The 15,997-nt window shown below is 42.7% G+C and overlaps 1 protein-coding gene across 3 annotated transcripts in view; it reads right to left on the bottom strand.

Annotated features, from left to right (window-relative positions):
• The window catches only part of RUNX1T1 (RUNX1 partner transcriptional co-repressor 1), a 147,149-nt gene that overhangs the window by 61,805 nt on the left and 69,347 nt on the right, over positions 1–15,997 (bottom strand). For all 3 annotated transcript variants that reach the window (XM_054019291.1, XM_054019293.1, XM_054019292.1), the window contains 2 exons: positions 10,275–10,412; positions 2,633–2,874 (listed from right to left, as the gene is read on the bottom strand). In XM_054019291.1, the coding sequence (XP_053875266.1) occupies positions 2,633–2,874; positions 10,275–10,412 (380 nt within the window). The remainder of the gene's footprint in view (positions 1–2,632; positions 2,875–10,274; positions 10,413–15,997) is intronic.

Genomic DNA, 15,997 nt, shown 5'->3' with positions numbered 1-15,997 from the left:
GTTAAGGGTGCTTGCTATTCAAACAGAATTTGCCTAATCCACATAGAATAGGAGGCACCATTGCAGCACAAACACAATTGTTAAATTTAAAATGGTGCCCACTATATTTTAATTCTCAGTAGAGGATTGGGAAGTAACAGGAGCATATTAACATATGTATTATAGGTGTAAATAATTCACTTTTTAAGGACACTTATTCCTCATCCGTTGGCAAATATATCTCAAAATTACTAAATCGCATCTAGGATTATATCGTACATTAGACAACCATACTACACATAATTATTTACTACTTACATTCACTTGTACCTGTGCAAACCCAAGCAAGGCAGTTCAGAGTGCAGGGAAATCACAAAGTGCAGGGAAATCACTGAAGGCATAATTTGAGGACAATGGGCTGCACAGGTCTAACTGAATAAGCAGTTATTCTGTTATAGGTGGTGAGGTTTAAGAAGGAAAGGTCCCAGCTAGATTCCCAGAGCACAGATGACGTTTGGCAAGTTAGAAAACAGTGCTACTTATAAACAGAGGAGCACATCTGATAAGGAAATCATTGAGAAACAATAACATGGAATCCCACAAAACCACCCTTAGGGTTCCATTTTTCAAAGCAGAATCACATAAGTAAGCCTAAAATTGAAGCTGTAGTTACTAAGAATGGAGAACTGTCACCTTCAAGCACACATTCACCAGATGCTCATTACATTTTACAGACTTGGACTCCACTGTTATTGCCAGTTACCTCAGCCCATGCAAGACAATTTCCCTGGCACACAGCTAATCCTACATTTCCACTGAAGTCAATGGGAGTTTTGGGTATGCAACTAAATACAGAGTAGGGCTCCTAGCAAGTCATGGAAGCGTAACATTTAAGTTGCACTGTCTAAGGTGCATTTTTAGTTCATAGTTATTGTTGGTTTGTTTATTTGTCATGGTACTGACCAGATTTTTTTAGAACTGTACAAAAACATATGTGTGACATATGTGGTCTGATATTCAGCGGTGGTAGCACTCGCAGCTCCAGATGAAGTCAGTGGCAACTCAAGTGGTAACATCTGGAAATCAGACCACGAATTTTATTTTCTAGTATATCCAAGCCCTGCTGAATGAGCTATATAGATGTACATGGGAGGCAACATTGTCAGTGGCAATAAGAAGAAACCTGGGTTCAATTTCTAGTGCTGTCACAGAATGGCAAGTGATTATGGGCAAGTCATTTAACCTCTCCGCATTTTAGTTTCTCTGTCTTTAAACTGGGAAAGTTATTCAAAATGTACAGATAAACAGCATTGTAAAAATATTATTTCTACATACCAGGAATTCCATACAAATACCATAATAAATAACATGATATACAACTGCAATACACTGGCTTAGCACATTAAATCCCTCTTGCAGTTGGCCTAAGTGACTACAGGTCTTCGCTGGACAGGTCTATGCGAGAAAAGGTTATAAGAATACCAGCAAATCCTCCTACTGTACATTAAGCTTATATTAGCAAAAATGGTTTTTCTAGTACAGTAGAACCCCTATTTTACAAACTAATTGAAGGTTGAGGAGATCATAAAAATCAAAAAGTTCATAAAATTAAGCATCTCAGAATTACTGTAGGCATGGTACATACCTTGCAGTATGGTGTAACACACTGCCTTCTTCTCCTCTTCTTGTCTTTCAAACCACGGCAAAGCAATTTTCAATACACTGAACACATGCTGACTTTTTCCTTTATCGACAGCACTTTTGTTATGCAATTTTTTCATCATTGGAAAAAATGGTTTGTATAACTGGCCATTCGTAAGACTGGTGTTCATAAAATCAAGCTTCTATTACAGGGGTTCTCAAACTTAATTGCCCCGCGACCCCCTCCTGACAACAAAAATTACTACACAACCCCAGGGGGAACTGAAGTCTGAGCCCATCCAAGCCCCACCGCCTGGGGCAGGGGAGGGCCAAAGCCAAAGCCAAAGCCTGAGCCCCTCCGCCCCTGGTGGGGGGAAAGAGGGGGCAAAGCCGAAGCCAAAAGGCTTCAGCCCCAGGCAGAGGGCCTGTAACTTGAGCCCCACTGCCCAGGGCGTGGGCTTTGGTCCCAGGTGGAGGGGCTTGAGCTTTGGCTTTAGCCCCAGGCCCCAGCAAGTCTAAGCCAGCCCTGGCGACCCCATTAAAATGGGGTCGCAACCCACTTTGGAGTCCCTACCCAGAGTTTGAGAATCCCTGTTCTATTATATAGCTTATACAGATTTCCATGCAAAATAAGCTATACTGTCAAAAGCATTTTTATACCAGTATAACTACTTGACATACATTTTTTTGCCAGTATAGACAGGTTTTAATTTATTCGTTTATTTTAAATCATACCCCTAACTGAAATTACTATACTGGCAAAAGTTTCTAATGGAGACCTGGGCTGAAACAGACTACTACTTACTGACAGCTAGTGGATTTACTTCTATTAGCTCTAATGGCAGGGTGCAGGGAGGCAGGTTCTCCTGGTCCCAAGTTCCATAATCCCAGAATAACCACAGTGCATGCATGCATCAACTGTTTATTACACAACTACTAATACATCTTCCAATTTTTAAAGTTAAAACCTACTATGAACAAAAAAAGATAATAGTCACTGTTATTTGCTTACCACAAGTCCTAGCACAAGGGTACGTACTCTCTCCCCAATCTCTGGTGAAATGTCATTGCCAAACTGCTGTAAGGTTGTAAGAAATCTCTTCAGTTTGCTGAGTTGCCTTGCTCCACAAGCTGGTGGTAACTGCTGATTAGCCAGAGAGGATGAAGAGGAAGATGATGGCCCATTGCTAAAGCCATTAGGTGGAGATGGAGCTCCATTTAATGCTGTTGGTGAATGGCTAGTGCCATTGGTTACTGGTTAGAAAAAAATGGAAAGAAAGAACATTTATAAGTTTAACATGTTCTCTGTTTCACCTTAAAATTGATTGCGTAACTGTGAAAATATGAAGTAGGTGATATTTTGACTCCATTGGTATAATTAAAGATAATTAGTCTTTTGATAGAATGACTCTCCACAGTTCATGTATCTTGCACAGAAGCTGGTAATGGATCTGGACAGCACTAGCTCCCATATGCACACATGTCAGACACCTGACATGTTTTCAGACCAGAACAAACATCATCTGGAGGTCAGTCTTTTGTCATAGGCTTATATTAGTGTAACATTTTTTAAAAATAAATTTCTCTGGAAAGAGTGCACACATATTTAGTGGAGGCTAAATTTATCTGAACATTTTTTATCATGTTTTGTACACACACCCGACAGCTGTGTTTATAAAAACAGGACTTTCAAGTTTTAACCTTATGCCACCCAATTAGAAGGCTATTTTCTCTCACACATATTTTATAGCCACTAACATACAGAAAGATGGATTTGTATAAAAAGGTACAACTGGTGCAATGTTCACTGTGAATTTATTGTTAAGATTGAAGGCTTGTAGCCAAGTCTCTGGACTGGGCCTTGGGAATAGATATGGATTTTTTTCCCTGGCTCTTCCTCAAGACTTCCCACGTGGCCTTAGACTTAGCCTCTTCACATCTCAGTTCTCCTTCTATAAAACAGGTCTGACATATTTCCCTACTTCACAGTGCTGTTGTGTGGAACATATTAAATTATTGTGAAGTGTTCTGATTTTTTAGTAATGCGGGCCATGTAAGAACCTTAGACAAATATTATTATAATATTATTATTAATGATAAAATTAGAGGCTAGAACTCACACATATTTAAGAGAGAAGGGGCACCTGCTTTAGTGTTGCTATGCTAGCCTGTCTAGTTTTGAAATTCTTGTTCTCATTCTCCAGAAATGTACCAAATTAAGGCCATCTTTTTCCCTATACTGCCTTACTCGAAAACAGTTATCCAAGCAGAGTGTAACTGCTGTGGGTTTCCTACTTTAATAGCCAGAACAGCAGAAGATGAGTTTTGGGGCAAGGGATGGGCCACATATTTTAGGGCAGATGGGCCCCAACTGGGATACCCTACCTTCTTGAGCAGATTACACTAGCATTTAAGCAACAGCCCTTAGCAAAAGTTAGTGCAGAACAGCTGTGCCCTGGATGAGCACAAGAGACTGTACCTGCCAGAGCACAGTCTCTGGTGAAACTGTTCCTCACACACAGGAGTGAACAATATATTCCATCTAGTGCGGTGGAACCAGGGCCATCCTTAGGCATACGCAGCATACGCAGCTGTGTAGGGCACCCGAAAATTTGGGGCAGCCCTGTGTCTTAGTGTCCACCCTCCCACCTCTTCCTATCCCTGTTCTGACCCTTGCAGGCTCCCACCACAGCTGGCTGCTGCAGCCTGGTGAGTCTTCCTCTGGAGGGGATCTAGTATTTAAAAGTAAAAAAGCCTTCCAGCCTGCCAGACCTATTAGCACATTGAAACTTTTAAAGAGCCATTCAAGTGGTAATGAAGCCATTTAACAGGCATTTGCCAAGCCCCAGATAAAAACTGTCAGTTTCTGAATTTGCTGACAAAAACAGTTGTACATTACTGTAATATTAACTCAGAACATGTTAGTCTACAGGATCTTAGTTTAAAATTTGCTTTAAAAATATTTCATTAGTGTGTTGCTGAAGATTATAAAATCACATATCTAAAAAATCCTTGCATAGATTTTTATATGCACAAGCTGAGTATTCATCTTTAGTCTTAAATGCTTGGATCTTCAGACATATAGTTTTTTAAATAAATCCTTCAAAAAACCATCCTCATCTAAAATACACATGCGAGCCTGGGCTGCCATTGGGCAGAAACAACAAGGAGTCTGGTGGCACCTTAAAGACTAACAGATCCTTGTTGTTTTTGTAGATACAGACTAACACGGCTACCCCCTGATACTTGACACCATTGGGTAGAGGGGCACAAGTTTAATAATACTGCATAGGGCCCCATAAAACCTAAGGATGGCCCTGGGTGGCACAGACAACGTGCCAGACATGCTCTATGGACCAATGTAGTGGCAGAACAGGGCCATTTGTTGATTCTTCTGCTGAGCAGGGGCCACTCATATTCCAGCCTTTAACAACAACCTTTCTTTTGCAGAATCAATGTACCCCCATAGCCACCCAAAAACTGAACAAGCCCTGAATTTGGCCCGTGATGTACCATAAAACATTCTTCCACAAATAACAAATGGAGAATCATCTACATGGGAGGATATAAAATTAAAAAATGACAGGTGGCTGCCCACTGAAAACACTGAACAGACAGACTGGTGACACACTGAGCTCACTACTCTCTATAACACAAACATTATTTTAACATTTTCTTAGCCACTGGCCTCTCTCAGGCAGTGCCCTATAAAAACATGCCAGCCCCTCTGTTACTTAGGCCATGTCTACACTTACAGGTAGATTGGCCCTGCTGTGATCGATGCAACAGTGTCGATTTAGCAGGTCTGGTGAAGACCCGCTAAGTCAATGGCAGAGCACTCTCCCATCGACTCTGGTATTCTAGGTACCCAAGAAGAGTAAGGTAAGTCGACCTAAGCTACATTGATTTCAGTTACATTATTTATGTAACTGAAGTAGCGTAAATTAGTTCAATTTACTGCGGTAGTGTAGACCAGCCCTTAGTAACAGCGAGTTATCCTCTCGCATAGCCATCCCTATTTCTTGATCACAACTCTTCTTTCACCCATTTTGAATGCTGCCAACTCTCACTAAATTTCAGCAAATTTACCACAATTCTGTGGCATTTTCAGAGTGATTTCTGCCAAGCAGTAGATATAGCAGCAGTTCCATTTTGAAAACACTAGATTCTTAGATTCCAAGGCCATTGTTATCAGATTGACCCCCTGTATAACACAGGCCATAGTATTTCCCCCAAATAATTCCTAGCCTTTAGAAAAACATCCATTCTTGATTTAAAAATGGTCAGTGATGGAAAATTCATCCAATGGTTAATTACTCTCACTGTTAAAAATTTATGCCTTATTTCCAATCTAAATTTATCTAGCTTCAACTTCCAGCCACTGGATTGTATTTTACCTTTTTCTGCTAGACTGAAGAGCCCATTATTAATTATTTGTTCCCCAGGTAGATATTTATAGACTGTAATCAAGTCACCCCTTAATCTTCTTTTCGATAAGCTAAATAGATCAAACTCTTTGAGTCTATCACTATAAGGCATGTTTTCTAATCCTTGAATCATTCTTGTGGCTCTTCTCTGAGCCCTCACCAATTTATCAACACCCTTCTTGAATTGTGGATACCAGAACCAGTCACAATATTCCAGCAGCAGTCGCACCAGGGCCAAATATAGATGTAAGATAACCTTTCTATTCCTACGCGAAATTCCCCTATTTATGCATTTGTAGCGGGATGGTTACCCGCTCCTGCCCTGAGGGGTTTAAAACAGCCCTGGAGGAGGGCTGTGGAAGGGCAAGATGCCTGGGCTGATTGGGAGGAAGCCGGCTCAGCTGGGGCCACGCCCCAATCAAGGCCCAGCTGGCCCTATAAAGGCTTGAGCCAGGAGTTCAAGCAGACAGAGTCTCTCTCTGACTGGAGAGGGAGACAGGCCTGGCTGCTGGAGAACTCACCTGGGGACCTAGAGTGAGGCAGGGCTAGGGAAAGGCCTTAGGAGCTGGGAAGCCCTAGGCCAGCAACTCCCCAGGCTGCAGGGCCTAGTCTTAGGCCCACCTAGGTATTGGGCTTGCAGAGGGGCAGCCTGAGGGTGGGTAAAGGCAGCCAGTCCAAACCCTTTTGCCTATGATGAGTGGCTGATACTGCAGTCTGCCCCAGTGAATGGGGACTAGATGGAGACTGGGCAGTAGCCAAAACTGAGGCGAAGTGGGGATGGTGGGTGGGGAAACCCAAAGAAAGTGGGGTACTGCCAGGGGGGGCAGCACCCAAGACAAGGGCACTGGGGTCCTGGGAGGGACACGGGGGTCAATGGCAAGCGGATCACTGGCCTGCAGAGGGCGCTCCTGGGTCAAAGAGCTAATTCCTGAGGACGACCAGTAAGGGGTGCCGCAGGAGTGAGTCTGAGCTGTGTTAAAGCATCCCAAGATCATATTAGCTCTTTTAGCCACAGTATCACACTGGGAGCTCATGTTCAGTTGACTATCCACTACAACCCAAATCTTTTTAAGTCACTGCTTCTCTGGATAGTCTCCCATCCTGCAAATAATGCCTATATTCTTTGTTCCTAGATGTATACATTTACATTCACTCATATTAAAATGCATAGTTTGCTTGTGCCCAGTTTACCAACTGATCCAGATTGCTCTGTATTAGTGACCTGTACTCTTCATTTTTTACCACTCCCCCAATTTTTGTGTCATCTGCAAACTTTATTAGTGATGATTTTATGATTTCTTCCAGGTCATTGATAAAAATGTTAAATAGTGTAGGATCAAGAACCGATCCCAGTGGGACTTCGCTGGAAACACACCAGCTCCATGACAATGCCCTGTTTACAATTATTTTTCAAGACCAATCAGTTAGCCAGTTTTTAATCCTTGCTATGTGTGCCATGTTCACTTTATGTGGTTCTATTTTTCTAATCAAAATGTAATGTGGCACCAAGTTACTAGGGAACATGGCTCCTAGGTTGGGTGGCTCCTGCAGAGCTTCAGAATAAGAACATAAGAACGGCCATACTGGGTCAGACCAAAGGTCCATCTAGCCCAGTATCCTGTCTTCCGACAGTGGCCAGTGCCAGGTGTCCCAGAGGGAATGAACAGAACAGGTAATCATCGAGAGATCCATCCCCTGTCACCCACTCCCCATTTCTGGCAAACAGAGACTAGGGACACCATCCCTGCCCATCCTGGCTAACAGCTATTGATGGCTATTAGCCAGGATGGACACAACTCCAGCGTGTGTGCTGAGTAGGGGAAGCAGTATCCAAACCAGAGAGGAGCTGGCTTAGGGAAGCCCCAGACAGCAGCCACGGCAGCTCCAACCCATGCTCCTCTTAATGCTGCATTGGGGTGGGTATCTGAATTAATATAGTACATTAAATACAGTAAAGATTGTGAGGCACTCAGATACTATGGTGAGGGGAGCCATATAAGTACCTAAGATAATGTAAGTGAAGATTTGGAAAGGATGGGAGTGTGTCACACTCTCCAGCAGGACACTGACCAGATGTCCTCTGCCTCCTCACTCACTGCTCTGAGCTCTATACTGAGTCCATACAGGAGGGGACAAGGGGCAGTGGACCAAGGAGAATGACTTAGAAGGCCCAGAAAAGCAGGGAGCACAGAACCTCGGGAAGGGTCAGGAGAACCAGGCAAATACTGTGTTCAGAGGAGGCAGTAGATAGGGACTGTCTGGGAAGCCTGAGGAAAGTGTCCACAGGGAACAGGAAGAAGTAGAGGCCCTACCTTTGTGTATACATTTTCCATCTGGAAACGCGTGCGCAAACACACACACACACACACACACACACACACACACACACACGGTAAGGACTAAGGATGGCACATTCTGAAAATAATTAAACAAACAACAAAAAAGGAAGAAATACACAATAAATAAATAACATAAATAAACACAATTTTTGTTTTAAATCTTATCTCAGTCCCCTGATGGTCAAATTTGTAGGTTGGCAAAAGTCTGTGTTGTTGACAAAACAGAATTTAATATTTGCAATTTTCAACAAAACCGTGAACAAGTTAGTGATTCTTCTTCTGTAAACACCAACCAGCCCAGAAACGGATACACTTGGGCTGTGGACATTCACATATTATTGGGAAACAGACACTAGAACAGTACTGTTTGTACTGTAACTTGGCACTGTTATAGGCAGATGCCAGATCACTTGAAGATTAAAAAGTTTTAAAGTTAGAGGTAGGTTTGATATCAACAGCATGAGGAAAACAAAGGAATCCTCTAAAATGCATCGGTTCACATAGATTCTAGACTTATCCAACAAACACAAATTCTGCAAAGCCTACAGATACTGATTAAAGGAAAGCTATGTCCTCTTCTTCTTGTTATTGATAATAGAGTTTTATAGCATCCATAATTGTGCTTGGCATTTCACACAAGATACAAGTCACAGCTCTGATGAACTTACAATTTAATATTGCAATCCTGCAACAACTTAAAGAACATGCAAATCTTTAAGTACATGAGCAATCCCTGAGCCTACTCACATGCTTAAAGTTAAGCAGTTTTATAAGTCTTTGCAGGATCAGTGCCTATGAGTGAAATTTATGCCTGTGCAGAAGGCTAGTACAAATATTATTCACCATTTAAGTCACATGTAAATCTTCCAAATAGGGCTCCCCTGGAATTTAAGAGGTACCCAGGCCTTGCACTTGCATTCTGCACAGGGGTAAATTGCATGTGTTAAATGGTGTACCTGACAGACGAGGAGGGGGCAAGGGACAAGGGTTGCAGAAATAAAATGGTGCTGTTACTGTGTGTAAGCATACACATGCCTACATGGTTCACAAGTATTTATATTAAAAAATGTCAACACACTTTTATTTTTATATTATAACAATGCAGTGTAAGAGACAAAAAATATTTATTTTTAGAAATGGGGGAAAGAAAATAGAATAATGAATAATGACCCAGATAATGGACCAGATTCTGATCTCAGTTACACCAATATAAATGCAGAGTAACGCCATTGATGTCAATGCAGATTTTTTTGCATTTGTATCAGGTTAACAGAGACTGGAATCTGGTCCACAGTGATTGAAGTAAGTCAAATAGTCACAGGCTAGGGATTTCCAGATTCAGTGTGACTGGTTTGAGATAAAAAGATATTTCAGCATCTTTTGAAAACATGACTGTTAATGTAATTCCTGGTTAATGTTTATTAATTTATTTTCAGGAGGAAGGAGAGGGGAAAGGGCATTTATCTTTGAATATCTTTGTCTTTCCCCTTCAAAAACAGATTAATACTACTGCATTTATTCAAAAGGGAATGCGATTTCACCACACCACAACAATAAAGCTGAGAAGAAAGTCTCCATATTTCTTTTATCAGGAATTATATCATTGGAGCAAGAGTGCAGGGGAAGTTAGCACTGACTATTCTTTCACTATGCACCCAACCCACCAATAAATTAGGACACCTCTGAACTGACTGGCTTCACAGATTAAAATGTACTGATCTGTAGTGTTCTTAGTTTTGCGTAATGACTTTATTGCAGTATAATGAATTGCTGCTCTAGTCATGTCAGATAGGGTTCTCTTCACATAATTTATTTCTTACATACAGGAAAAATCAAAATCTCACATGCAAAAGAATATGGAACAAAGCAAGAAAATAAGTCTAATTACACGTTGTGGGTGTGAATGAACTGGTTCTTGGAGCTCCTTGGGTAGTGGGAGGAGGTGGCATTGTTGGAGGCGTCAGCCTGGATTGCGTCTTCACATCCACGGGTGAGTCTGGCATTGTGGAATGCTTCTCAGTGCGATCTGTAACATACCACATGAACACACTATTTTATTTCTCCAAATACAACAGTTCTGAATAAAAAGCTTAACCATGAACTAAGCAGCTTCAGCAGCTTCTGCGGAAGATAAACATATTTATCTACTTCAGCTTGTTTTTTCGAGATTACATCGTTGAAACTGCACTTAAGAAGGTGTAACACAGATAGGACCTCATTTATAAGCAGGGTCGTATTATCTTGTGTTTTTATTTCTAGCATGTGCAGATGCTACCCCAAAAACAGTATTGGAGCTGCAATAATGCCACCTCACTTGAAGGCTTTAACATTAGCCAAAAGGAGAAATTAGATGAAGAGTCAGGAAGGTAATAAATCCCCTTACGACAACTCTGTAAGAACAAAAACCTGAAGCGCTTTTGTACAGGTGAGATATTGGCCATAGCCAGCGCTCTTCATGACTGGTTTTCCCTGTAGCACATGCTGCCTTCTTCATCTTTTGTCTTTGTAAGTATAACGGATATCAGGGTTAATACTGCCTGTCTCCTGCCCAGGTTTACCAGTCCGCCTCCTGGTTCTTTTTTAAATCAACAAGAAATAAATACCATATGCCATATAACACAAGGTATCTTTGGCAGACACAGGACTCGTGCATTTATACTAGTTTATTATTAATATAAAAAACACTGTCAGCTGTTTCAATTTATACCTTTAACATCAAGGACAACTGCAGGCATCCTCCAATTTTGGGAAATTTAAAGAAGCAAGAAGAAAAAGGACTAGACAATTCTCCTGATGCAAGATATTTGCCACTGAAACTACAAGATTTAACTCTGTTTTACCAGCTTTTATACCTAAATTCAAGAAGTACATTTGGAAAAAAAAAGAAAATTTTAAAATCTGTACATCAAGAATGGGCAAAACAAAGCAATACACCATTTACCTATTTAAGGCCACACTGTGATTGCCTTACTCACATCAGCAGTTCATTGAGACTCATGGAGTAAGTAAGATGATCACATTTAGCCTTTAGTGGTCATTAGCTACTAATGTAACTTTTCCAAAGTTATTCCCCAGGAAAAACAATTGCAAAAATATTTGTTCTTGAGAAGATGAGACCTTAAAACTGTCGATAAAAACAGATACAAGATACACACAAATACATACATAAAATTATATACACACATGATATTATATATAACATGCACATATGTGTATTAAAGAGGGATTCCAGTAATATATTTTTCAATAGAAATATTTTAAAGGATCTTTAGAAATAATACCAGTTCATTTAATTTAAAAAGAGCAGGTAATACCAAAGAATGTTGTGGTCCCAATCCCTTACTACTAAGAAACTACAGAAATATGACATGGCCACATATTCTGCAAAGTTTTGCAGTTGCAGAAGCTATATTCAACATTTTCTTTCTCTTTTTGAAAAAAAGACCAGTTTCTATAAAGAGAGTTGTTAGTTTTTTTCAGACTTAAGAAATAAAAAACCCTAAGACTGAGAAAGTAAAACCATATGAGTGGAAGGGAATATACTTTGTAATCATAGCAGTAAAGAATCTGCAGTGTTGATCTAAGGTCAATAATCTCCGTAGTGTAGTAAACAGTGTCCAAAAAGACTGGCTGAAATTGTAAGGCATCTACACAGCCAGGTGAAGTGTGGTAACTCAAATAATGGGAGCAATTATGTTTTCCATACAAATCTCTCTCTGTATTGCTATGCTGAAACATTTAAACCAACAACTGCAACAAATCATTTATTTAAAATAAAGAACTTTGGAAATTAGCCTCAAAATGTTAATTACTTTCTTAATAGTTTAATTTATCTCACACTCACCTCAACCAACCTCAGCAACAAGGGAATAAATAGCTTTCAACTCATGTTGCAGCTGAGGGAAAGAGGCACAGCAGTGAGTAGAGGCCCTCCTAAATAAAGGCAAATATTTCTGCCATGCCAAGAAAGGAGAGAGAAAGGGAGGCTTGCCAGAGCTGGCTGGGAGATAACAGTGGGAACTGCTGGTCCATCTGGTTTTCATTCTGCTAACACTCACATTGAACTGTTAGAGAAGGCAGTCCAGGTACACAGATTTGAAGCATGTGGGAGCACAGACACAGCCAGGGAGAAGATGGAGGTGGGTGGAGGAAAGAGAGAGAGAAGTCAAAACTCCACTAGCAGTCTGCTGGTCACACTGAGCAGGCACAATCTGTATCCTCCCGTTCAACTGTTGATAACTAAAAGCAATTCTGCTATCATGAACAATCACAACTTCTTCCTTCCTCCCTGCAAGTCCACTTAGCTTTTGATCTGGCCTGAATTTTGGAACAATCCCTACTCAGAGGGAAAATGAGCACATTTAAGAAACAGACTAGAATGGTTTATATTTTGTTATTTAAATGGACCATGTAGTTGCACTAGTGTATTGTTTTTGTGCTCCAGTTTCAGATTTTCAATATATTATAACTTGTTCATGTAACGATCCAGGATTTCTTTTTAAATGATTTTTATTCACTAATTTATTATGTCCTTAAGCACGTAGGTTTATCTTTAATTACAGTAGTAAGTATAACTATTGTTACCCAGAAATGCATTAGCACCACTCCTGTTAGGGTGACCACCTTTTCAAAAGGCAAAAGGGGGACTCATGCAGGAGTCCTGCTCCTCTCTGTGGCCCCAGCTCTGCCCCCTCCTCCCTGAGCCACCACCCCTGCTTCTCCTCATCCCCCCGAAGCCCTGCACCCTGGCCAGGCTGGAAGCCAGAGCCAGGCCATGGTAAGAGCTGCCTAGGGAGCCTGGGCTGCTGTGGGGAGCCCTGGACCCTCCACCTGCCCTGGGTGGGGGGGGAGGGGGGAGATGGCAAGAGCAACCCCCAGCCCATGTCCCCAGGCAGGCCACCCAGGACAGGTGGAGCATCCAGGATTCCCCACAGCAGGGCCTTGGAGGGAAGAGGAGGAGCAGGGGGCAGGGTCTTGTGATGAGGGGAGCTAAGGCCCACCTCAGCCATCCTGCCTCCCACCATGAAAAGGCTGGTGGCACCCCTGAGCCTCAGGCACATATGGAGTGTGCTGCAGGGAATCTGGGTCAAATGCTGTCCTGGAGTCATTGGGGAATGGGACTTGAACTCTGCATTTTGGGACTGTCCTGCCCAATTCTAACAATGCCACACCTGGCAGACTCGAGGCTGCATGCTCTCCTGAAAAGGGTAGGGTTTGCAGTGCCAGAAAGGAAACATAGACTGCAAAGCTTGCTCTTCTGCCTGGAAGGCACAGAACAACCACACAGATATTGAGCCATCCCAGGAGGATGGCCTTCTCCTCTGTACTTGTGTTGGGGACAGGAAGACAGGATACTGGGCTAAATGGATCTTTGGTCTGACCCACTATGGCCATTCTTATGTTCTCATGCTCCTCCTCCTCTGGCACAAAAGCTCCTGCTGCTGCTGCCAACATTAACTCTCCACCCTTTCCCTGAGCTGTAGATTCCCAGACATGTGCGTACAGCAGGTGCTTCCCAATTCTACTTACCCACCCACAAACTTGCAGAGCCCTGACTACTCTGATTTCAAACACAGGGGCTCCTCAAAGAAGATAAAGGAGTAGAGGGGTGAAGAAGAATTCTGAAGTGTCACCGCTTATACACACTATTACAAATAGTAATAGGGAGGGATAGCTCCCCATTACTGGGGAGGGATAGCTCAGTGGTTTGCGCATTGGCCTGCTAAACCCAGGATTGTGAGTTCAATTCTTAAGGGGGCCAATTAGGGTTCTGGGGAAAAATCAGTACTTGGTTCTGCTAGTGAAGGCAGGGGGCTGGACTCAATGACCTGTCAGGGTCCCTTCCAGCTCTATGAGATAGGGATATCTCCATTTATTATAAATTCTTGTTATTCTAATTGTGAGCCTTGTAATATTTGTTGTTTTTTTTAAAGCCCCAGGTTCTGGAGTCATGTGATTATTACATGAGACTCTTTTCTTTTCTTTTTTAAAATGAAAATTGAAAGTGTTCACCCTCATAGTTGCAAAGAAAAGCCTAAAAATGTGAACTCTAAAAGACTCAAAAATCTAAAGACAAATAAAAAGGAGCCAACATTTATTATTGTTAAAATCTCATTTTGGAGGGCTCATGTTTTTTGGATGCTTGGGGTTTGTAATACTGCCTATACAGTCTTCACACAAGTCCCATGTGGATTTTTTCATCTCTGTACATATAAAGGGGAGGGAGAGCATCCACTCCACAGCCTAAAGAGGAAGTAGGGTTGCCAGGCATCCGGTTTTCGACTAGAACGCCTGGTCGAAAGGGGACCCTGGCAGCTCCGGTCAGTACTGCGGGTCTAAGGCAGGCTAGTCCCTACCTGTCCTGGCATCGTGCTGCACCCTGGAAGCGGCCAGCGCGCAGTGCCCCCGCCCTGAGCATCGGCTCCGCACTCCCAATGGCCAGGAACCGCAGCTAATGGGAGCTGGGGGGTAGGGGGTGCGTGTGGGTGAGAGCAGCGCACAGAGCCTTCTGCTTTGCCCTCTCCCCAACCCCCCCCCCCACCTAGAAGCCGGACCTGCTGGCCGCTTCCAGGGTGCAGCGTGGAGCCAGGACAGGCAGGGAGCCTGCCTTACCCTTGCTGCGCCGCTGACCGGGAGCCACCTGAGGTAAGCCTGCGACCCAACCCCGACTCCCAACCCCTTGCCCCAAACCTGAGCCCCCCCCAAACCCAGAGCCCCCTCCTGCACCCATAACCCCTCATCCCCAGCCCCACCCGAGAGCCCGCACCCCCAGCCTAGAGCGGATACCCCCTCCTGCACCCCAACCCCTGCCCCAATCCAGTGAAAGTGAGTGAGGGTGGGGAGAGTAAGCCACCAAGGAAGGGGAAATGTAGTGGGTGGGGGCGGGACCTCGGGGCAGGGGTAGGGCCTTGGGGAAGGGGCGGAGCTAGGGTGATCGGTTTTGTGCAATTAGAAATTTGGCAACCATAAGAGGAAGACATATTCACATATATGTTGGTTTACAGGGATTCATGTGCATTTACTCCATTTTCATTACATATGGGCTCATATGCCTTGAGTTTCACTTGGAATTCAAAAGAACTAAAAAAAAAACCCCAACAAAACCCTAGTCAAAACTGTGGAATTCCATGCGGTTTCACATGGTTTTGATGCAAAAGCATAAAACTAAACCCATGTCTGCAAACCTTAATTCATATACACCTAGGGTGAGTTTTGAATCTGTAATTAAACCAGGTGAGTTTTGAATTTGTAATTAACCAGGTGAGTTTTGAATAGCTTCAGGTCCATGATGAAAGCTTCACACAGCCCATATGTTCACCATCTCTCAAAACCTCACACGTAATTTAAGAGTACAGTTCGAATGGATAGTGAGAACAGCCTATTTCAGGTGTAAGCATTTCTACTTCAGAATACTAATAAGCAGCCAAAGCTCTGGAATGGTTAGTCTAGTCCTACCAAATGGGTCTTAACCCCAGAGATCCTCCAAACTACAAGAAAAAGGAGACCATCTGCAATTCATTCTGTATTGTTCATTGCAATCAATTCAGGATGGAGATAGATGGTGAAATAATGGGCCAGCCCTAATCCATACACACAAGCCTCTGGAGCAAT

This window comes from Malaclemys terrapin, chromosome 2, assembly GCF_027887155.1.
Source record: "Malaclemys terrapin pileata isolate rMalTer1 chromosome 2, rMalTer1.hap1, whole genome shotgun sequence".
NCBI lineage: Eukaryota > Metazoa > Chordata > Testudines > Emydidae > Malaclemys > Malaclemys terrapin.
Note: the sequence above shows the minus strand (reverse complement) of the source record. Positions and strands in the feature narration are given on the sequence as shown.